The following is a 23,676-nucleotide window of genomic DNA, read 5'->3' on the forward strand; positions in this document are numbered from 1 at the left end:
AGTTTTAGATCTTTGAGTTCATCTCATACAAAATGGGAGCAAAACCAAAAGTGTTGCATTTATATTTTTGTTGAGTGTATATATATATATATATATATATATATATATATATATATATATATATATATATATATATATATATATATATATATATATATATAATGTGTACAGAGTATGCACATATACACCGTGCCGGGCATGTAACTGCCCACACCTTAGTCCCAGTGAAGCTCAATGAGTGAATAAATGGCAGTGAGTTTGTGTCATTACTAACATTCAGTGGGGGTTTGTTGCCATGTTTCTGTGGCCTACAGGCATCTTCCTGCAAAGCTCTAAGCACTAAGCAACAGTCTCGTGACCCAGTCTGGTACAAGCTGAAAAAAACTGAGAGTATTGCTTGCATGTGCGTTATTTATGTTCATCTAAAGAACAAATTTATGTTCATTTACAATATATTATTATACTGTAAATGACTTTGTCCGGACTCACTGACTTGTGTTTTGTGTTGTTGCTGTATGTGGCAGGTCAATGCTCTGTAATTCTACATGCTCCGACGTTTCAACCTGCATGCAGTCATTATTACTTAATGACTGGAGTCAGTTTAATCAGATACACTTTCACACCTAATTAAGGATAAAGAAGAACTATGTTGAAGCATATTTTAGAAAGGAAAAATAGGAAAATAAGGGAAAAATACAGATTTATCAACATCAAAATGACAACACAACATTGATTTAAACTATTTCTTGAACTTAACTTGAAAAGCCAAAACATCCCAATGTGAATGTGAGAAAAATGGGACCTTTTTACTCCTCCTTGTTCAACATTAACGGGCGCCGGCAGGCTGCTTGTTCTGGGAGCAACAGCGAGGACTGCCATGGTTACCTGTGATAGAAACCGGCTCATTAGGGACTCTCTCATCCCACATCTCCTTCTTTGGCATCATAAACATGTTTACTGACCCTCATATTGAATAAAATAAAATGAAATAACTTAGAGAATATGATTTGGTTCATTTAAAAAAAACAAGACACCTTTGGTTTTTATCTTTGAAATATGTTCACTGACGTGCCAATCATACATCAAAATATCAAATAATGTGGATTACATCATATTTTGCAAGCATTTCTTTCATTTTAATCTATTGACAACATAGCAATTCAGTTTAAACTTGTAATTTAGTCATACTCATCAACTGCCATGATGGTGTGATCCATTAGGGACGGTGGTGCAATAAGGGAGGAGAAAGAGAGAACCGCAGAGGATTTGGTGTTTGAATCTACCCTCCACAATTAGCATCTCAGTGAAACTTGTACATACAATATGGTTGTTCAATACGTTGTTGGGATTTTGCTCGGTGAAAAATGAGTTGGATGCTATTTGTCAAGGTGGTCGCGGCCCTACTGGCTTTCTGTAGGGGACTAAACCTTGTGGGTGAAGGTAAGCATTCTTGGCAGGTAACAAGTTAACACAAGATTAATGTGTCCTGAATCTATTAAATGCTATGGTTGAGGGTTTTTTTTTTTTACATTTTGCATCTTCTGCTGTAGTCCTATTTTTAACATTGTAAATGCTTTTATATGCAGATGACTAACAGGTATTGCTTAGCATTTTTGGAAACTCAATGAGCACTGCTTATGGATAACAGAATATAAAATCAGATGTTGTTATCAGATGTATACTATGAAACTATTGTATAAAGCTTATGACATATTAACATGAAATTAATATATCCTGATGCTATTAAATGAAATGGCTGAGTTTTTATAATATTGTTTTTTCTTCTCTAGTCCTATTTCTATCATTGTAATGCATTTGTGTGAAGATAATCAATTGGTATTACTCACAGATTTAAGAAAAGCAATGAGGAGTGGTAATGGATAACACGAAATATAAAATCAGACATTATCAGATACAGACTATGAAACTACGGTATGAAACTGATGTGACATATTTTACCCTAGAAAATGGCTTGTCCATATCAGGCTACCATCTATGTGCTCGCAATGAGACAAGGATAGTCAGTATCATGGTCATGCACATAATCCCCTACACCGTGACCAGGCCTTGTGGTGGCTGGCTGCTTTGGACAAAATGTGAAGTTCGACTTTACAAACTTAGCCAACGTATTGAATACAAGACCATTACCAAGCAGGTGACAAGATGCTGTGATGGCTACGAACAAGTCGGCCGTTACTGTGCCTTACGTGAGTGTGCATTATTCATTTATTTTTGGCACTGTTCCATTCTGTGTTTGCAATTTAGATTTGAAGTGTCTTTGCATCCCATAGTGTAGTAAGCAGGCAAAGTGACTTTGATAGTTTGTGGTATTTTGTAAGTATAGAGAGTGTGCTGTTAGTCTTTTCACTTCTAATGGACAGCTTGTGCCGTGTTATTTATTTTGACTGAAGCTGTAAACCGGAGTGGAGAATTCACTGCCAAGCCAGGATCCTGTCCCAGAGATGGTGCATGTCCCAGTAATTATGAACACTGCAACTGGGATATCGACTGCCCAGGCTGGCAAAAATGCTGCCAAAGAATTGGTATCTCCCTCTGCCAGAATCCTTCAAGTTAGTATATGTTCTGATTTTTATTGTTCATACTGCACAATGGCCTTGTTGAAACGTTCACTTCATATAAATATATAGAAGGTTAAAAGGTTAACAAAGATGACCTTGTGGAATGAGACAACACATGGGTTCTTTTTTTTCAACATCACCCTGTTGACACACATCTTGTAACGGTGCTGCAGTGCTTAGATCTTCTTGGTGTAGTAGTTTTCATTCTGGTGGTTATACATGTTATACAGCAGCAGTCGTGATGCCATCAGCACTTACCAGACAAATGTCTCTTCACTATCTGATAAACAAATAGAAGTCAAATCTTGCCAAATCAGGCAATTATAGCAGTTGGTCAATCAGTTGGTAGCCACTGTCATGTCAGCTAGCGACTTGTGAGAGGGGGCATTGTCCTAATGAAAAATATAGCCTTCATCAACTTTCCTGGGTGTTTGCTCATGGTAGCCCTGCATCACCACCTCAGCCAGCCGGCATAGTTGTCACCATTTATGGTTTGGTCATAAATGGTGACAATTTTTGCAAATTTATGAAAAATTATTGCAAATTTATAAAAAAAAAAAAAAAAAAAAAGAAATCACATGTACATAAGTATTCACACCCTTTGCTCAATACTTTGTTGATGCATCTTTGGCAGCAATTACAGCCTCAAGTCTTCTTGAATATGATGCCACAAGCTTGGTGCACCTATCTTTGGACAGTTTGGTCCATTCCTCTTTGCAGCACCTCTCAAGCTCCATCAGGTTGGATGGGGAGCGTCGGTGCACAGACATTTTCAGATCTCTCCAGAGATGTTCAATCAGATTCAGGTCTGGGCTCTGGCTGGACCACTCAAGGACCTTCACAGAGTTGTCCTGAAGCCCCTCCTTTGATATCTTGGCTGTGTGCTTAGGGTCATTGTCCTGCTGAAAGATGAACCGTCACCCCAGTCTGATGTCAAGCACGTTCTGGAGCAGGTTTTCGTCCAGGATGTCTCTGTACATTGCTATATTCATCCTGACTAGTCTCCCAGTTCCTGCTGCTGAAAACATCCCCACAGCATGATGCTGCCACCACCATGCTTCACTGTAGGGATGGTGTCTGGTTTCCTCCAAACATGACGCCTGACATTCACGCCAAAGAGTTCAATCTTTGGCTCATCAGACCAGAGAATTTTGTTTCTCATGGTCTGAGAGTCCTTCAGGTGCCTTTTGGCAAACTCCAGGTGGGCTGCCATTTGTTTTTTACCAAGGAGTGGCTTCCGTCTGGCCACTCTACCATTGCTGTAGAGATGATTGTCCTTCTGGAAGGTTCTCCTCTCTCCACAGAGGAATGCCGGAACAATGACAGAGTGACCATTGGGATCTTGGTCACCTCCCTGACTAAGACCCTCCTCCCACGATCACTCAGTTTAGGTGGGTGGCCAGATCTAGGAAGTGTCCTAGTTGATCCAAACTTCTTCCATTTACATATGATGGAGGCTCATTGCCCCCTTTAAAGCAGCAGAAATGTTTCTGTACCCTTCCCCAGATTTGTGCCTAGAGACAATCCTATCTTCGTGAATACTGTGAATACTTATGTACATGTGATTTCTTTTTTAAAAAATAAATGTGCAAAAATCAAAGGAACTTTTTGACATTGTCATTATGGAGTACTGTGTGTAGGATTTTGAGGGGAAAAAAGAATTTCATCCATTTTAGAATCAAGCTGTATATAACAAAATGTGGAAAAAGTGAATTGCTGGGAATACTTTCTGGATGGACTGTATTTACACGGGCACTGGTATGTGAATGGCATGATGTAAATCAAATTATTAGTTTTTGCGGTCATCCTGTTAACAAACCAACAGTCAGACAAAAACAAACAAACAAACAAACAAAAAATAATCCACTTGTCAGAGGTAATAATGCAAACTCACTGTTTTCACCAAATTGATTTACTACATAAAACCTTTGAAAATAGTGGTGAATAGGTCTTTGACTTTTTTTTTAAAGAAAATAAAAGGAACTGGTTACTTTACAATATCACTTGACATGTTTTTGAATTGAATATTATATTAAATCTTGTTCCATGGTACATGTGGTTGTACACTTGCCTTCCAAAGAGAAGGATCAAGGCCGCCCATGTCCCACTCTGCTTTGACGTCTCGAGTTGTGTCAGGAAGGGCATGCATTTGGGGACTTGATGAGTCAGGTCTTGTAGAATGTGCTGGTAGTGTGCATTGCAGCATTCACTACACCATGAAATTGCTGCAGGTCCTGGCAGCCGTCCACGCAGACAACTGGTTCATGCCCATGTCTCAACTGTAACCATCTAGTACCTGCTGCAGCCAGGTGAACCATGGGCATCTCCTTGGCATTCTCTAGCTTCCGGTGTCCTAGTCCTAGTGCACTGAAGCACCCGCATGCTGGACCATGCCCAGAGAAACATGTTACCTGACCAAAATGTCAGCTCATATTCCCTAACAATGCAAGAGTTGGTCCTCATCTCAGTCTCCATAAGTAACTGTTCACTGGGTGCAGACATTCCAGCGGTACCCAAGTATTTTCTGAAGAGATGGGTCACTGCTTCCTTACGTCACTGCTTCCAAGTCTCCAAGTCATACAGTATGACAGGAAGCACTAGGAACATAAAGACTTGGATGTTTCTTCTCCTGCAAAGAAATCAGCAAGACCAAAAACCTCTGTCGAGTGGTCTCAAGACACCATGAGCTCAGGGATCTTTTAATCTCAGAAGGTGAGCTCCCAGAGACATGAGCCTCACTGCAGAGAGAATGGTCTAACTTCTCAACCCCTCTAGAGGTTAGAAAGGTGAGATTATGAAGAGAACATCCTCAGTTTCATTCCATGTCAGACAGGAAAACCATAAAGATACCTTGGACCCCTTAACCCCTTAGGGCCCCTTCACACATAGTATGAATAAATACAAATTAGGGTGAATCATGGCGGAACAGCTTGTATGAGCGAACCATGAAAACATTATGCCGATGGGCATCATGTGGAACAGAGCTCATGTGAGTGACATGACATTCAGATTGCCCACTGCGTGTTATGATCTGACTGCCTGTATCACCTGGGGCAGCCTGTCAATGTGCACGCTATGCGCGCTCTCCAGCCTGCCACAAAAGCAATATATGTTTTTCTGTATTTCCACGTGAGGACAGCAAGCACACACACACGCGTGTCCATCAAAACACAGTATGTGTTCTGCAGCTATGACGTCCAGGACCAGAGATGTCAACTGCTGCTGTTGACAGCCAGCCACGCCCCCTGTCCATTCAGCACACAGACCATGGTGTTACTCTGCAATCAGATGAGAGGTGCTTCACCTGCAGGGGGGCACGCGAACCACATGTACGCCATGTGAAACACGCACACATGTTGTTTGGGGAGCCGACACTCTGGCACGCCACGTGTACTTGGCAACTTCACAGTTGTGGGGGCACTTAGACAAATTTCACATCCAGCCTGAAAGTGATCGTCTGCTGACTGTTGTGTTAACAGTGTAAATGACCACACATTTTCTAAGTGCCAAGTAAGCAGGGGTTAGATGTTCGTGTGTGTCACCTGAAATTTGGCCGACACCTGCCGTGAGAGGGATTGAATGGGCTCTCACAGGGCACACTCTGTCTTTTAGCCACTGGTGTGCGCAAATAGTTGTAGCAACAGGTGTATGAGGCATTGGAGGCAGCTATGATTTTTCACAATTGGCATGCAATTCCTCCTTTGTGCACTAGTTGACGTCTACAGATCATGTTATGTGTGAAAGGGCCCTTATCTGTAACCCTCAAGTTGTTCCTGGTGTGCAGATGGGCACTTTGCGATGGGTGTGTGAATGGGTGTGTGTGAGATATTACTGTAAAGCACTTTGAGTGTCTGTGTCAGATGTCCATTTAGCATTTGAATCTTGTATGAAGTGAGTTAATTGTCAAATTTATCTTTTCAGGCTCATCAAATTATTCTGAGATTGGAAGATGCAGATTCAATGCGACAGTGACAGTAAAGATCGATTACAACCAGCTCATGTCTAAAGATCGAGGGCTGCTGAATCACACACGAATACTGCAAGCAATGGTAAAAAATTCTACTAATATCCTGCTCAGACAGCTTCCACCGCTCCAGATAAGACGTCTGTATTTTTAACAGGTGACTGGAGGTCTGCAGTCTGACGTGTCTGTCTTTTATCTCGGCTTGTGGCCTGTGCATCCTTTCAGAACCGCTACCTCGATGCTGATGGCCTTGAACTGCTCACTCTCGCTGCACACCGTCACATCAAAGCTGCACCTCCTTCTCAAGCACATACAGGAGGTGTCAGCTGTGCATGTGGAAGGTGAAGACACACAGCAGAGATCTCCGTGTAACTGCCTTTGGTTCTTCTTCTTTTTTTTTCTTCTTCACAAAAAATGACATTCTTGTAGAGTTTGGAGCGTGATTCATGTTGGAGAGAACACAGTGTTCAGGAAGAAATGACTCAGTCGCACCACAGTTTCCTTCTCCCACCACTTCTGTTTGAGTGACAGTCATAGATTTGTTTCCTGCAGTGGCGGAAAATAACATTGCAGCAAGTGCAGAGCCACACAGAAGCGATATTAATGAGTCAGTCATACGTGCGGATTTTAAACAGAGACAAAAAGCCGCTCTTAAGGAAATCCTCTAAACTGCGGTCACAGATCTAATTCATTAAAAAACAAAGCACACACATACCTTTTATGCTATTATGTTGCAAGTATGTGTTTCTTTTCAGGAAGGTACTTGGTTTTTTTTTTGTTTTGTTTTTTTTTTTTACTTTATTGCCATCTTTAATGAGTCATTCAATTATATTTTACAAAAGGGCCATTTTCTTGATTGAGCAGGAATCAGTTAATTGTTCGTGAGATCTCATACTGTCAATGATTTACTCATTGAGAATCTGTCGGTTGTCTGAAATATGAAGATACAGTTGTATGCAAAAGTTTGGCCCCCCTGATAATTTTCATGATTTTCCTTTATAAATCATTGGTTGTCTGGATCAGAGATTTCAGTTAAATATATCATATAGCAGACAAACACAGTGATATTTGAGAAGTGAAATGAAGTTTGCAGTATTTACAGAAAGTGTGTAATAATTATTTAAACAAAATTGGGCAGGTGCATAAATTTGGACACCCTTGTCATTTTATTGACCCTTGATCTCCTTACACAGGTGAATCCAATAATGAGAAAGGGTATTTAAGGTGACTACTTGCAAATGTTTCCCCTCTTTGTATCTCTTCTAATGAGTGGCAACATGGCAGCCTCTAAACAACTCTCAAATGACCTGAAAACAAAGATTGTTCAACATCATGGTTTAGGGGAAGGATACAAAAAGCTATCTCAGAGATTTCAGCTGTTAGTTTCCACTGTGAGGAACATAGTGAGGAAGTGGGAGACCATAGGCACAGTACTAGTTAATGCCCGAAGTGGCAGGCCAAGAAAAATCTCAGATAAGCTGAAGCGAAGGATGGTGAGAACAGTCATAGTCAACCAACAGACCTGCTCCAAAGACCTACAACATGATCTTGCTGCAGATAGTGTCTCTGTGCATCGTTCAACTATACAGTGCACTTTGCACAAAGAGATACTGTATGATGCTGTAATGCAGAGGAAGCCTTTTCTGCATACACGCCACAAACAGAGTCACTTGAGGTATGCTAAAGCACATTTAGACAAGCCAGCTTCATTTTGGAATAAGGTGCTGTGGACTGATGAAACTAATATTGAGTTATCTGGACATAACAAGAGGCAGAAAAAGAACAAAGCATTCCAAGAAAAAAACACTTGCTACCTAAGTTGAGGGTCACATGGATTCCAGTCAATATCAGCAGATTCTTGAGAACAATGTTCATGAATCAGTGACAAAGTTGTGCCAGGGCTGGATCTTTTAACAAGACAATGACCCTAAACACTGCCCAAAATCTACTAAGGCATTTATGCAGAGGAACAAGTACAGCATTCTGGAATGGCCATCTCAGTCCCCAGACCTGAATATTGAAAACCTGTTGTGTGATTGTAAGTGGGCTGTCCATGCTCGGAAGCCAATAAACCTGATTGAACTGGAGGTGTTTTATAAGAATGGTCCAAAATACCTTTGATCAGAATCCAGACTCTCATTGGAAGCTATAGGAAGCATTTAGAGGCTGTTATTTCTGCAAAAGAAGGATCTACTAAATATTGATGTATTTTTTCTGTTGGGGTGCCCAAATTTATGCGCCTGTCTAATTTTGTTTAAAGAATTATTACACACTTTCTGTAAATCCTATGAATTTCATTTCACGTCTCAAATATCACTGAGTTTGTCTGCTATATGATATATTTAACTGAAATTCCTGATCCAAACAACCACTGATTTATGAAGGAAAATCATGGAAATTATCAGGGGGGCCCAAACGTTTGCATACAACTGTATGTTTCTGTTTTTTTTAACTGGTTGCACATTTGTCATGGTAGATTTGTGTAAACTGCCACTTAAACTGGTTTAAAGCATCATGTTATGAACTAGTTGGCTCGTTGTGCGATGCACAGCTATTGAATGAACTGTTAGTCCAGCTGATCCCTTGGGTGGAATATTGATTTCACTCGACGCTGCACTACCACATGTTGCTACGTCTTAAGCATGATTGATTTTATGCTATTTGGGTCCATGTAACATCAGAGATCATTGTCACATTTTATTGCATCCCACTGGTATGAAGCTCAATAATTCTACACTGTTGCTGTTTGTCTTTCAGCTCTTGCCAATAGGGCAGTGCAGTCTCATTTGAACCCCTGCATTATATTGTGGGATTTGACCACTTCTGGGGACAGCCTCCTGTTGCGGATTACAAACACAGCATCACTTCACATGGAAAATTGGTGTACTGTTTTGTTTTGGGCTGCAATCACCAAAGCAGTCGCAAAAAGTGCAATTTTTTTCTTTTCCCAGTGGAGAAGGGAAGATGAGGGGGATGTCGTGCTGCTAAGTGTTAGCCTACACTGCTAACTAGAGTAGCTGTGTTCTCTCGCCTGCACAATCACCTCGACACATTTGCGCTCCAGGTCATAAACAAACCGCAACACATGTCCACTTTCTACTGCATCATCACTTTTTCTTTGCATTTTCACTTTGTTTGCTGTGTAATTTGCCCAAGAACTCAGAGAAAGTGCCACGTTGCTGTCCCCGGATGTAGGATTATTGTGTCATATGCATCATATTTTAACCCTTTAGCACCCGCCCTCAAATGAGATTGCGCTGCTCAATTGATGAAGGTCGCTACAGCAGATCTAGTGTCCACAGGGATTCTCCATGTTTTAAACGGACATGACAACATCACACATTTTATGCCAAATGCCCTTCCTGACACAATTCCAGTTCTTCATGGAGAAGCACACACAGCTTCCTGATCTTCCCCAGTGAAATACTAATCAGGACCTACTCTGCTTCACAAAATGATTAATTTTTCATGACACGCAAATCAGCAGACAAAAGAATTACTTCAGAAAACGAGCCATAGTTGGAAACACTTGAATGGCTTTGGTGCCTTGATTGTCACTGCACAGCTGCATGATGAAATTTGATGCCACCAGTGCCACGCAAAATAACAGAAAAATTCATAAACACACAAAAGCATTAAGATCGATAAATAAATATTTAAAAAGCAACAAGTCCAAAGTCTAACAAGTTTCCAGTTTGGTGGGCTCAAGGTCTTGTCACTGCTTTTTTCAGATGATGTGGTCCTGTTGACTTCATCAGCCTGTGACCTCCAACACTCACTGGATTGGTTCGCAGCCAAGTGTGAAGTGGCTGGGATGAGGATCAGCACCTCTAAATCTGAGGCCATGGTTCTCAGCAGGAAACCAATGGATTGCCTACTCCGGGTAGGGAATGAGGTCTTGCCCCAAGTGAAGGAGTTCAAGAACCTCAGGTTTTGTTTACGAGTGAGGGGACAATGGAACGTGAGACTGCCCGGAGAATCAGCACAGCAGGGGTGGTACTGCATTCGCTCTACCGTACTGTTGTGAGGAAAAGGGAAGTGAAACAAAAGCTAAAGCTTTCAGTCTATTGGTCAATCTTTGTTCCTACTCTCACCTATGGTCTTGACCAAAAAAACTAGATTGTTGGAACAAGCGGCTGAAATGGGTTTCCTCAGAAGGGTGGCTGGTGTCTCCCTTAGAGATGGGGTGAGAAATTCGGTCATCTGGGGGGAATTCGGAGTAGAGCCACTGCTCCTTCGCGTTGAAAGGAGCCAGCTGAGGTGGTTCGGGCATCTGGTAAGGATGCCCCCGGGTGCCTCCCTAGGGAGGTGTTCCAAGCACGTCCACCTGGGAGAAGACCCCGGAGAAGACCCAGGACTAGGAGGAGAGATGATATCTCCACACTGGCCTGGGAACACCTCAGGATCCCCCAGTCAGAGGTGGTTAAGGTGGACCGGGAAAGGCAAGTCTGGGGTCCCCTGCTGGAGCCGTTGCCCCCACGACCCAATAAGCAGTTGAAGATGAGTGAGTGAGCAAGTCCCAAAAATCAGGAGGTACTAAACAGAATGGCAGCAGTACATTCGGCTAAAAACTGAACATATTGGGACGTTATTGCAACAGGATATCATTCTATAAATGCAGAATATCCCTGTTTATTGGACTTTATAACTTTATAACAGAATAGTTAAGAGTTAAGTTCCTCATGGCACTTGTGCAAAAAAAAAAAAAAAAAAATGGAAATGCTTGACACACTGAATGAAACAACTGTTTCAATAAATGTTCACCTTGGGGAAAAAAAGAACAAAATAAAAAAACATCCTGACCACTAAATAAAATACCTGCTTCAGTGTACAAGTCACTTCTTTGAAATTCACTTCTTGTTGTCTTTTCAGCTGCTCCTGTTTTGTTCAGGGTCACCACAGTGGATACAGCCAGAGACGCATTGTACCTGCCAACATTTGAATTTACCAGTGTCGGACACCCACGCTTTGCCGCAAGCGCCAAGGGTGCAAACTGTAACTAGAGGGGTCTGGGGGCATGCCGGAGAAATGCCAGACTAATGGGCGTCTCACACACGGTCATGTGGGATGCGGGACACAGGGATAAAAACCGGGACTGTCCCACCCAATGTGGAACACTTGGCAGTGCTGCCGCATTGGTATTTGGCACAAGTTTTACACCGGATGCCCTTCTTGACACAATTCCACTTTTACCTGCTGCTGGTGTTCTGAAGAGGTCTCCCATCCAGGTACGAACCAGGTCTTGCACTGCTTAGCTTCTGATATCTGACAGGATCAGGCTGACACGAAGCAGACAGGCTGCATTTCTTTGAAATTCACTAAATCAAAGTATTACTTTTGCACTTCAATCAATCAATCAATTTTTTTATATAGCGCCAAATCACAACAAACAGTTGCCCCAAGGCGCTTTATATTGTAAGGCAAGGCCATACAATAATGATGTAAAACCCCAACGGTCAAAACGACCCCCTGTGAGCAAGCACTTGGCTACAGTGGGAAGGAAAAACTCCCTTTTAACAGGAAGAAACCTCCAGCAGAACCAGGCTCAGGGAGGGGCAGTCTTCTGCTGGGACTGGTTGGGGCTGAGGGAGAGAACCAGGAAAAAGACATGCTGTGGAGGGGAGCAGAGATCGATCACTAATGATTAAATGCAGAGTGGTGCATACAGAGCAAAAAGAGAAAGAAACAGTGCATCATGGGAACCCCCCAGCAGTCTAAGTCTATAGCAGCATAACTAAGGGATGGTTCAGGGTCACCTGATCCAGCCCTAACTATAAGCTTTAGCAAAAAGGAAAGTTTTAAGCCTAATCTTAAAAGTAGAGAGGGTGTCTGTCTCCCTGATCTGAATTGGGAGCTGGTTCCACAGGAGAGGAGCCTGAAAGCTGAAGGCTCTGCCTCCCATTCTACTCTTACAAACCCTAGGAACTACAAGTAAGCCTGCAGTCTGAGAGCGAAGCGCTCTATTGGGGTGATATGGTACTACGAGGTCCCTAAGATAAGATGGGACCTGATTATTCAAAACCTTATAAGTAAGAAGAAGAATTTTAAATTCTATTCTAGAATTAACAGGAAGCCAATGAAGAGAGGTCAATATGGGTGAGATATGCTCTCTCCTTCTAGTCCCCGTCAGTACTCTAGCTGCAGCATTTTGAATTAACTGAAGGCTTTTTAGGGAACTTTTAGGACAACCTGATAATAATGAATTACAATAGTCCAGCCTAGAGGAAATAAATGCATGAATTAGTTTTTCAGCATCACTCTGAGACAAGACCTTTCTGATTTTAGAGATATTGCGTAAATGCAAAAAAGCAGTCCTACATATTTGTTTAATATGGGCTTTGAATGACATATCCTGATCAAAAATGACTCCAAGATTTCTCACAGTATTACTAGAGGTCAGGGTCACTTGTTTAAAAACACTTGGAGCTCTTTGATTCGGACATGTTGTGGACAGATGTTTATTAAATTTGACTTCTTTGGCTTCATCCATGTGTTTGTAAATGCAGATGTAGATGAGTGCACACACGCCTCCCTCCATCACTGCCCGCCTCAAGCCGAGTGCAACAACACATTAGGCTCCTACCGCTGCATCTGTCGTCAAGGGTTTACCGGTGATGACCCCAGCAACTCCGGAGCGCAGTGTGCAGGTACGATACCAAATAATGACACACATAAACAAAATACCTACAATATCTATATGTAACTCCTCCTAAATCTGTGGTTCCTTGGTTTTCATTTACATTTACATTTATTTGATTGTTTTACTATTTCTTTGCTTTGTCAACACTTTTGTTATTTTTATTGATTAGGTAACAGTATTGTTAATTAGTATTCTAATCCAATTACATTTGTTCCGCAAGTTTAATTGGTTAATCGTGTGGGATTTCAGACCATAAAATATCATGTTGATGGTGACAAAATATTCGACCGCGCCCTGATCGCGTTGCAACCAATGATGTCAATAATGACGCTGTCAGTTGAGAGCGAGACAAACTAATGCAGTGGTGATGATGCCAAAATACATGGATTTAAGCTACCATACGAAAGTACTGATGTGGACTTTGATAAAGAATTACTCAATGCAGCTGATGAGATGGAGAAATCTGTGGGTCTGCTCACAGAATTTCCACTTTGGCATGAAGATGCTGTTGTTGCTACGGTAAGCTTTGATGAGCCGACCACGCCCTTTCACAAGGATTCGGAAAGTGACACCGTGCAAATGATGGAACTGGAATAGAACAATGTGGAGCCGGTAAAACGGATATTTGCGACCGTAAAATCAAGCCCAGTCTCACGTTTTTTTTTCGTGCTCCCGTCACAAAATGATTCAAATTTTCATGACGGGGGGTTAACTCACTATTACTAACCCTACTCCTACCCCCAACCCTAACCCATAACCACCCCCAACACCCCGTTTCACTTTTAATTTCGTGCAGCCATCACGGAATGTATTAGAATGAATTTGTGCTGCCGTGACGAAAATAAGGTGCTTTTTGTCACAATATCACGACCCAGTAGATTAATGTATATTTCATGCTGCTGAATCATAACTTGCTGTGAGACTGGGCTGTAAAATCAAGCATTAACATCTGCAAATCTTCAGACACAAGGGGGTTATTCCCTAATTATTTATTCTATCAATATTTTTAGTATCATTGTTATTTAGGTTAAATATTGGTATTATTGTTACTTTATGTTATACATTATTATGTTTTTTTTATTTTATATAATTTCTCATAATTATTCATTTGTATTACCTTTGTTATGTTGTCTTATTGTATTTCTGTTGGGAAAGTGTAAGACACAGACCCACACAGGGGGCGTAAATGAACGGACAATAGAGATGCCAATAAATACAATTTAATATTGCAAATGTGCACTACAGGTCAAATACTGCTTTAGTCTGTCAATCAAAAGTTACACAAGAAGGTGACGTGTGGGCAGGCCCGAGGATAGGAGACGCCTTATCCAGAGAAGAGCCAGGACCCACAAGGTTCCACCGCCAATGGAGACCTGCAACACACCAGAGCCGCCAAATCCCGAGTCCCCAGGTGGCCACTGCTCCCAGCTGTCAGATCTGGTACTGCTGGCAGGAAAAACAAACAGGTTACGGTGGGTGTGTGTGCACCCAGCAACAGTCAGGAAAAATCACAGTTCCTTCCTGAGGGAAAAATCCACCACTCCCAGAAAACAGGAACACTGAAAATGTGCAGTGCCTAATGCAATACTTAGAAAGTTAGGAAAGTGAGGAGTGGAAACGCCAGCTCCTCCAAACTTCCACAAACCCAGCTCCAAGCTGTAAGTATACAAAAGGATCATGACTGCAAAAATCAGAAGCAAAACATGTGCGTACGGCACAAGACGGCTGAGTCGGTTACCTGTCGGGTAAGCTGATAACTCGGCGGAGTTGTGATGTCTCTCCCAGGCTTTTATGGTATGTGATGATGATGAGGTGATGACTGACAGCTGTCAGCTCCGGGCTCCTGTGAGGCGACTACGCCCTCTGGTGCCTGAAACCCGACGACAGGCAGGGCGCCCTCTGGTGTTGGCCAGCAGTACCTTCTCTTCGGGCGGCCCACACAACAATTTCGTGGCTTTTGCCAGACCTCAGTGGAAACAAGTGTTTTTCACTTTCTTGTGCTATCCGTGTATTTAGTGGGCAATTACGTATGTATTTGGTGTGTTATTTTATGAAACAAATTAAATCATTCAATCAATCAATTCCTTGGAGCACCCCCTACTTGAACCTAAGAAAGGCTGAGCCGAACCACAGCCACCTCCTGCCCAGTTGTTTGCTCAGATTACCTCTGAATATCATGAGCTGGAAATTCCCCAAACTGATCTGCACTATGCCTTAGACCGAAAGCTAGGAGGACCATTTGTTGTTGACAGAATTCTGGTTGCTGCTCTGATTTTGAAAGCAGAGATATTTCTACCCATTCTAACGTGCACATATAAACCTCACATGCAAGTTAATTTTAGACATTTCTTCGTGAATGAACTTGTAATGTGACATGTCAGCTTGGTAACCCACAACCTTTTTTCCACCACTCATTCAGGTCCAGGGCAAATTATGACAGCCACAAAAGTGTTCTAAACTTTGATTTTGACAGTGTCTTCTGTCCTTTGCTCCCAGCTGATGTCAGTAGCACACCCACCACTGAACTTCCTGCACCCATGAATACAGTCTATACTCCAGCTTCCAACACCCAACCTGACCTCACAGGCAATAGCACCACGAGAACCTTCAGCTCTTCTGAGACCAGCACAAGTCCTACAAGCTCTGTCCTTTATGATTCGTCAACAAATGCTACACCTTATACCAGCGTGAATTCAACTGTGGTCTCACCTCTACCAGCCACCACATGCTGTAAGAAATACTTAATCTTGATCTCAGTATTAAGCATCATCTTCTGATGTTTGAAAATGGGCACTATTATGAATATTTACTTCTATCAAAGGGTGCTAATCCTCATGAAAATTCAGTAAGGTATGTCTTCTATAATACATTCCAATTCTGAGGTAGAACTCTACTAGTGTATCCTGACCTAAGGTATATCTAAATATCTACAAAAAGAAGAAGAGTGTAATAGAAGAGTAGAACAGAGTAGAGTAGAGCCACTTAGGTACCTGGTCTTGAGAACCAGGGATGGTAGGTTGAAAAGCTTTTTAAACCCATGGGAACTCTCCCTACACACCCAAGCGGCTCAAGAAAATGGACATCATGTATATAAGTGATATTTACAAAATAAGGGTCATAAACAATATATACAATAAATATAGTACTATAATATAATATAATATTATAGGAGTTAGCTTCTAAAACCTAAATATTAATACAGGAGAAGACTGTAGTTATACATGTACCTAGTCTGGAGACTTGTAGTAAAATTAAATTATAGCTAGTAGGCTAAGCTATAAATATGGTTATTTTATTATACAAACAGAAGCTATGACGTAATATGTTTTAGGCATCTATCTAAAGTTAACCCTGCTAGCTTACTATAGGAAGACAAAATACATATTCTATATGCTATCTAATGGAAACCCCAAACTAGGTACTATATGTTGATATCTATTAAAGAACCCATAAACTGAAGAATCATTAAAATCTACACCATGTAAAATAAAAATGTAAATAACGAAAATAAGCTAACTATAGCTAGAAGAGTTACCATTAAATTAGCTGTTAATAAGCCAACTGTACCTTGCTAGCTAAAAGGGGTAAACAAAGCCAGTAACTAGCGTATAAAGTACAACAGCGTAGTTTAACCCTACAATAACGGTATTAACAAATACATATAACAACAAATGTAAACACAAGTATGTATTAACATTAGCTTCCCAAACAGAAAAGAACCGACTATATTGTTAGCTATGATAAACGGTGCAACAGCCGGCTAGATATGCTAACGCTGGCTGTTAGGTTTAACTAATTGTACCCCAGTCATGACTAACGTGATACAATCTTGTAATCATACTAATACCTATTACTGCCTTCTAGTTCCTCCTAGGATCACCAGGTTGCAGTCTACCAACGTCACTGGAAACTCCTTTTGTGTGTACTGGTCCAGTCATTTTCAAACAAACCAGACATACATCATTGTTCTACACCAACAATCAGAACTCATTAATCGTTGGGAGATCAACCAGACCATGATGGAGGTGACAGGCCTGCAGCCAGGGTTACTCTACAAAGTTACGGTCACCCCTCATGCTTGCGGAAGCCAAGGACCTGCCCTCAATGTGTGGATCAAAACAGGTAAAGAAAAGAAAAAAACAGCTTTGGGGTATTTTTTCCCTTTTTGTACTGTATTTTCGTTTAATGAGGAACCATACGTACCCAAGGCAGCAATTTATTCTTCTATTTTTTGGCAATTACCTCCACAAATAGGCTTGTTTATTGGTTTGTGTGTTAACACCTATATCTTATAGTATGAGTACTAATCTACCGTTGCGCCAGCACAGGGCTTTTCTCTGCTGGTTTCTTCTACCCCATTTCTACTACAGTATTCTTGTACCAGCACTGATTCCTGGTCCTTAGAGGCACCAACCTGCATTTTAGTTAACCAGGGAAAATGATAATGTCAACAACAATGCATTCATTCATTCATTTTCCAAAGCTGGTGTCTATGTTAGTGGTCATTGGAAGAGAGGTGGGGTACACCCTGGACAGGCCAGCCCTGCAGTACTCATTCACACTCTCACTCACAGCTATGGTGAATTTAGATTCACCAGTTCACCTCGCCTACATGTGTTTGGAGATTAGAGGAAGCCCGAGCACCCGGTGGGAATCCACACAAACAGGGAGAACATGCAAACTCCACGCATAAAAGGACCCCAGGTCAAATTCAAACCAGCGACCTTCATGTTGTGAGGCAACATTGCTAACCAGCAATCTATGGTGCTGCCAGCCAACAAAACAGAATCTATTTATTTCCTATGTCAAACCCGATTTCACCAGCTCGTCTCAGACTTCTTGAACGGAATGGTGATATATTTTGTTGGCACACCTTATAGCAGAAAGGTTGTGGGCTCAAACCCAACCTGCAGTCAATTTGTTCAGAGTTGAATGTTCCTCCAGTGTCTGGCTGGCCTGTCTGTAGGCAATCAGACTTCTTACCACAGTAAGAAGATTAGGCTCATGGGTAGCTCATAATTGTCAATGGAATGAATATGGGAGTAAATAGTTGACTGTTTGTACCTTCGGCAGATGGACTGGTGATCTGTACCCATGTCAAGCCTATTGCATTCTGGGATATATTGCAGCCCCTGGCCAATCTATAGAATAAGATGAATCATGGGACCTAATTTTACTGTAGTTGTTGCAACTGTTGATTGTTGCACTGCCACTTGTTTGGAAGTGGCTCATTCAAAGGACTTGCACATTTTCCTTCCTGCCACATGACATCATGGTGCTCAGGTTCCAGACCAGAATGAAACCATGTTTTTTCCTGCTGAGCTGCAGAGAGCTGTGGTTCATGTTTTGGCTCCAGCACAGGCCTCTACGTTCAAGTGTAACTGGTGAACCACAGGAAATGGGAGTATCTGGAATTTTATGTGAAAGTAGCTGGACTTGTCTTATGAAGAAGAAGTGGTTTTTTTTTTCAAGTAAGCTTTCAAGTAATCTAGATTATCTCCTACATGGATGTATTTATTTCATTTATGTAGCATCAAATCCAGCCCAGTCTCACGTTTTTTTCTTCGTGCTCCTGTCACGAAATTATTCAAATTTTCTTGATGTTTTTTTTAAACTCACTATTACTAACCCTACTCCTACCTGCAATCCTAACCCTAACCCTAACCCTAATCATTCCCATAACCACCTGACACCCCCCCCCCCCCCCCCCCCGGCCCCGCTGCACTTTTAATTACACGCAACCATCACGGAATGAATCAGAATTCATTTGTGTTCCCATGGTGAAAATTTTGCACTTTTTGTGACAATATGAGGAACCAATAGATTAATGTATATTTCATGCTGCTGAATCACAACAATCCATGAGAGTGGGTTGGCAAAATCACAGCAAAGTTGCCTCAAGGTGCTTGACACAAGTAAGGTCTAACCTTACCAATCCCTAGAGCAACCACACAGGTGACAGTGGTAAGGAAAAACTCCCTCTGATGATTTGAGGAAGAAACCTCAAGCAGACCAGACTCAAAGGGGTGACCTACTGCTTAGGTCATACTAATAAAAACATTTTTAACAATACAGAGGAACATCAAAGTTTTTGAGAATTATTAAGTCCATGCAGACGTCTATGACAGCACCAGTTGGTTGGGGGTGGATTGGGTCTTCAGATACAGTCTTCGATCAAAGTCCATTTTGCAACTGCCGTAGCTGACCTTCATTTGCGCTCATGGGTGTAGCTGCACAGGCGTCAGCACCACAGGCAGGGGTCGTCCACACCGTCAGTCTGTCATGGATGACCTCAGAACCTTTGTTGAAAGAAGATGGTAATGTGTTAACCATATTTTAGAAAATATGATGCTAGCATTGACTACTGAGGAGCATTATGGGGACTGATAACCTTTTCCTTAATGTGTAATGCATGATTAAGAAAAAAAACCTGTTTCACACACCATGTTCTTTACAGATGCCCATACTCTTAATGTCACAGCCCAATTTACCAACATCAAGTACACCTCTGACCTGAAGAACACCAGCAGCCAGGCTTATCGAAATCTCACAGAGAGCATTGTAAAGGAGGTACGCCAGTTACATCTGCTCATTCCAAGAAATAGATAAGACTGGTCATCCTTTACCATTCTGACGATGGAACTGAATCACGCATCCCCGACAGATTTACCAGTCTCTCCCTCCAGACATCAAGGCCCTGATGGATTCAGGCCAGGTGAGACTTGTGATCGTGGGATTCTCTCCGGGAAGTGTCATCGTCAACTTCACCATCATCTCAGCCGAGGCTCTAAGCCAAAATTTAAGCAGCGTGTCCACAGCTGTGCTGCACTCGCTGAAGAACAGCTCCAAGTACACAGTAGACGAAAACAAGACGAGTATTACAGGTACCCTGCTCTCTGTTCTCTTTAGCAGCTGTGGTTTTGATGGGTAATTTAAACAGTAAGGAAGAGTCACGCATGAACGATTAGAAATGAACTGATTTCTTTGTACAGTATGTGGCTTGTACGCTCGCAATTCAAGAAAACGTCAAACATTCACCAATTTTCTTATATTTATTTTTGCAGTTACGAGCAAGATTTACGTGTGGTTCAGATCTGTAGTAAGAGTCAGTCTGCAGTCATACAAAGTTTTCAGTAACTGATTGTTACTTTGAAGCACTTTCAGTTTGAAAATCCTACATAAATTACATCATAATTATGTTGACATTATTAAGTGTAGTGTTATTCCAAATGTATTCATATCATCTAATGATATCGAGACACACTACAATATGATACAATACAATACAACACAATATGATACAGTACTACTCATTTTGTTACTCTTGTAATAGGGAAATATGCAAAGTTCCATGCGCTGTGCATGTGGTGTTGGGGGTCGGATCAATGCGGGGACAAGAAACCACTTATGGCACATATTATTCCGTTCATCTCTGTGAGACTTACACTTAACACTCCTCCGTGGCAGATAAGACAGCTTGTTGTGGCGAGATGTTTTTGTGCTGAACCAGTTATGTCTCAACCCGCAGATGACGCATCATTAAAAGTACTCACTACTTTTTTCCCATTTACTTGCTTTAGGAGGTCCTGAACAATTATCGACTTTATTGTGTGGGTCTCTGATAGTGATTATTGGTTAAGCTAATAGGATTAATAAATGGAATAGTTTTGACTCTGTTGAATGTGTGGTCTCCAAAGTAAAAGTCAAACAGTGTTGATGTCCATTGGATTCTATGACACATGACATATGCAACCTGATCTCACAGCATGTCGTGATTCAGCAGCACAAAATATACGTTAATCTATTGGTTCATGATACTGTGACGAAAAGCGCCACATTTTCATCATGGCAGCATGAATTCATTCGAATTCATTCCGTGGTGGCTGCATGAAATTAAAGTGAAACGGGTGGGTTGGGGGAAAAAACTGACTCATTGGACTGGATTTCCATCTAATAAATATATGTAGTCCCCACTAAATAAAATTAAATTATTTTGCATGGATTACTTTTTTGAGTTGGGGCTACTTATGTTTATTAGATGGAAATCCTACACATAATTGAATTGAGTTCGTCCAACAAGTAATTTTTTTGAGTGTAGGGTTAGGTTATGGTTAAGGTTAGGGTTGCGGGTAGGAGTAGGGTTAGTAATAGTGAGTTAAACAAAACCCCGTCACGAAAATTTGACTCATTTTGTGATAGGAGAACAAAAAAAAAAAAAAAAAATGTGAGACTGAGCTGGACATATGTTATCCCATAACATGATAACTAAGCATGACACATGGTGCAAACTATTCCTTTTAAAAACCCTATGAACTCAACCAATAATCTGCATCACTTTTTAACAAAATTGGAGCAACTTTAACTTTTGACCCCTGTATAAACTAATACTGACCTTTGTCACCGTTTTTGCTGTTTTTACTCCATAACGTCAAAACATTCAGTCACAGATAGTCCAAACTATACCTTTTTGGAATCTTTATGAGCCGATGAATAGTGTGGTATATTTTTAAATATGACTGGAGCATCTTTTAAATTTGACCCCTGTGTAATTCTTCAATTGACTCCTACCTGGCTCCCTATTGAAGAATCAAGTGGGTAGTCTGCTTTTTCAAAAGGGTAATGTCTAAGGAGTATCTAGCAAATTTGGTCCTTGTACCAAATTATATTTGTACCAAATTTACCATTTAGGATTTAGGATGTGACAGCTTTGTTCATCAAGAACATCTTTGTGTCCTGAAGCAACACCACTTGGCATCACAATGTGATCAAGATATTTCTGTGTATGGAATAAAAAAGAAGAAGTTATATTTCATGTGGATTCCGGTACAGGCATATAATAATTTAGTTGATGAGCATATTCATAAAGCATAATAAACTGCAGCTCTGTCTGATTGCCTAGTTGTGTTATATCTAATGCACCTGCTTGTATTTCCAACCACAAACTGAATTAATATATTATGTTTTGCTTTTGGAAGATTTTGATGAATGTGCAACAGGGGAAAATGATTGTTCCGAGTGGGCTAACTGCAGCAACACCTGGGGTTCCTACACGTGTAGTTGCCTAGAAGGATTTATAGAAAACAACTCAGAAAGGCCTGGACGAGCTTGTGAAGGTAACATCCACTGCAATAATGTGGCAGCAGCTCATTTTACACATACATATCTTATTCATTATGATTTGCTTATCATTTGTAATCAGAGTGTCTGTGCTTGTGCAGCAGTTGTCACCACAACATCTGAGGCAAAGCCCGTTGCAGTTAGCACGGCACCCTACTCTGAAATAAACTCACCTGGTGGTCCTGCTCTAACTTCAACAGTCAGTACTTTAGATACAGCCACAGTCACAACCGGCACAGTGGTACCTGCTGCGGTCACATCTCTGCCTGCTACACCTCTTTTAACTGGTTCTACAGTCACACACACTATGACAGCTGTCCCAACTGTCACTGTATCCCATATAACCCCAACTTCTGACAACACAACCACAGCTACTCCTATGGCAAACACAACTTCTGCCTTGGCATCCACCAATACCACCATGACCACCGCAGCATCTACAACAACAACAGCCATCATCCCCACTCCAAAAACCAACAGTACCACTATGACAACCATCACATCTTCCCTGATGATAAGTACTGACATGACAGCTGGCACTGACACTAATCCCACATCAACCACTACTTCTGCCCCATCAACCACCACTTCTGTCTTGTCAACAAGTAGTTCTTCTCCAATGGTGACTACTAATGCCATGTCAACCACAACCTCTGCCCCAACAATCAGCACTTCTGTCTTGTCAACAAGTAGTTCTTCTCCAATGGTGACTACTAATGCCATGTCAACCACAACCTCTGCCCCAACAATCAGCACTTCTGTCTTGTCAACAAGTAGTTCTTCTCCAATGGTGACTACTAATCCCACATCAACCACTACTTCTGCCCCATCAACCACCACTTCTGTCTTGTCAACAAGTAGTTCTTCTCCAATGGTGACTACTAATGCCATGTCAACCACAACCTCTGCCCCAACAATCAGCACTTCTGTCTTGTCAACAAGTAGTTCTTCTCCAATGGTGACTACTAATGCCATGTCAACCACAACCTCTGCCCCAACAACCAACGCTTCTGTTCTGTCAACAACCAGTTCTTCTCCAGTGATGACTACTAATCCCACATCAACCACTACTTCTGCCCCATCAACCACCACTTCTGTCTTGTCAACAAGTAGTTCTTCTCCAATGGTGACTACTAATGCCATGTCAACCACAACCTCTGCCCCAACAACCAACACTTCTGTCATCATAGGAAAAGCTGCTGGCACGGCAACCACCACATCTGCACTGACCACCACCAGTCCTGTACTGTCAACAGCCACTTCTGCTCCATCAGTCACTTCCAATGGCACAAGAAGCACCACACCTGCACCAGCACCCATCAGTTCTGCACTGACATCCACTTCTGTGTCAATAACCACTACTTCTATAGCTATGA

At 41.6% G+C, this 23,676-nt stretch overlaps 1 protein-coding gene across 1 annotated transcript in view; it reads left to right on the plus strand.

Moving 5' to 3' along the window:
- The first annotated feature begins 1,364 nt into the window (after window positions 1-1,364).
- The window catches only part of umodl1 (uromodulin-like 1), a 48,933-nt gene continuing 26,621 nt past the window's right edge, over window positions 1,365-23,676 (plus strand). The window contains exons 1-12 of the mRNA XM_034179121.1: window positions 1,365-1,440; window positions 1,965-2,207; window positions 2,412-2,570; window positions 6,501-6,628; window positions 6,701-6,884; window positions 13,050-13,190; window positions 15,680-15,913; window positions 17,048-17,305; window positions 19,641-19,753; window positions 19,848-20,067; window positions 22,159-22,296; window positions 22,402-23,647. Coding sequence (XP_034035012.1) covers window positions 1,365-1,440; window positions 1,965-2,207; window positions 2,412-2,570; window positions 6,501-6,628; window positions 6,701-6,884; window positions 13,050-13,190; window positions 15,680-15,913; window positions 17,048-17,305; window positions 19,641-19,753; window positions 19,848-20,067; window positions 22,159-22,296; window positions 22,402-23,647 — 3,140 coding nt within the window. The remainder of the gene's footprint in view (window positions 1,441-1,964; window positions 2,208-2,411; window positions 2,571-6,500; window positions 6,629-6,700; window positions 6,885-13,049; window positions 13,191-15,679; window positions 15,914-17,047; window positions 17,306-19,640; window positions 19,754-19,847; window positions 20,068-22,158; window positions 22,297-22,401; window positions 23,648-23,676) is intronic.

Source organism: Thalassophryne amazonica, chromosome 9 (assembly GCF_902500255.1).
Source record: "Thalassophryne amazonica chromosome 9, fThaAma1.1, whole genome shotgun sequence".
In the NCBI taxonomy this organism is placed as follows: domain Eukaryota; kingdom Metazoa; phylum Chordata; class Actinopteri; order Batrachoidiformes; family Batrachoididae; genus Thalassophryne; species Thalassophryne amazonica.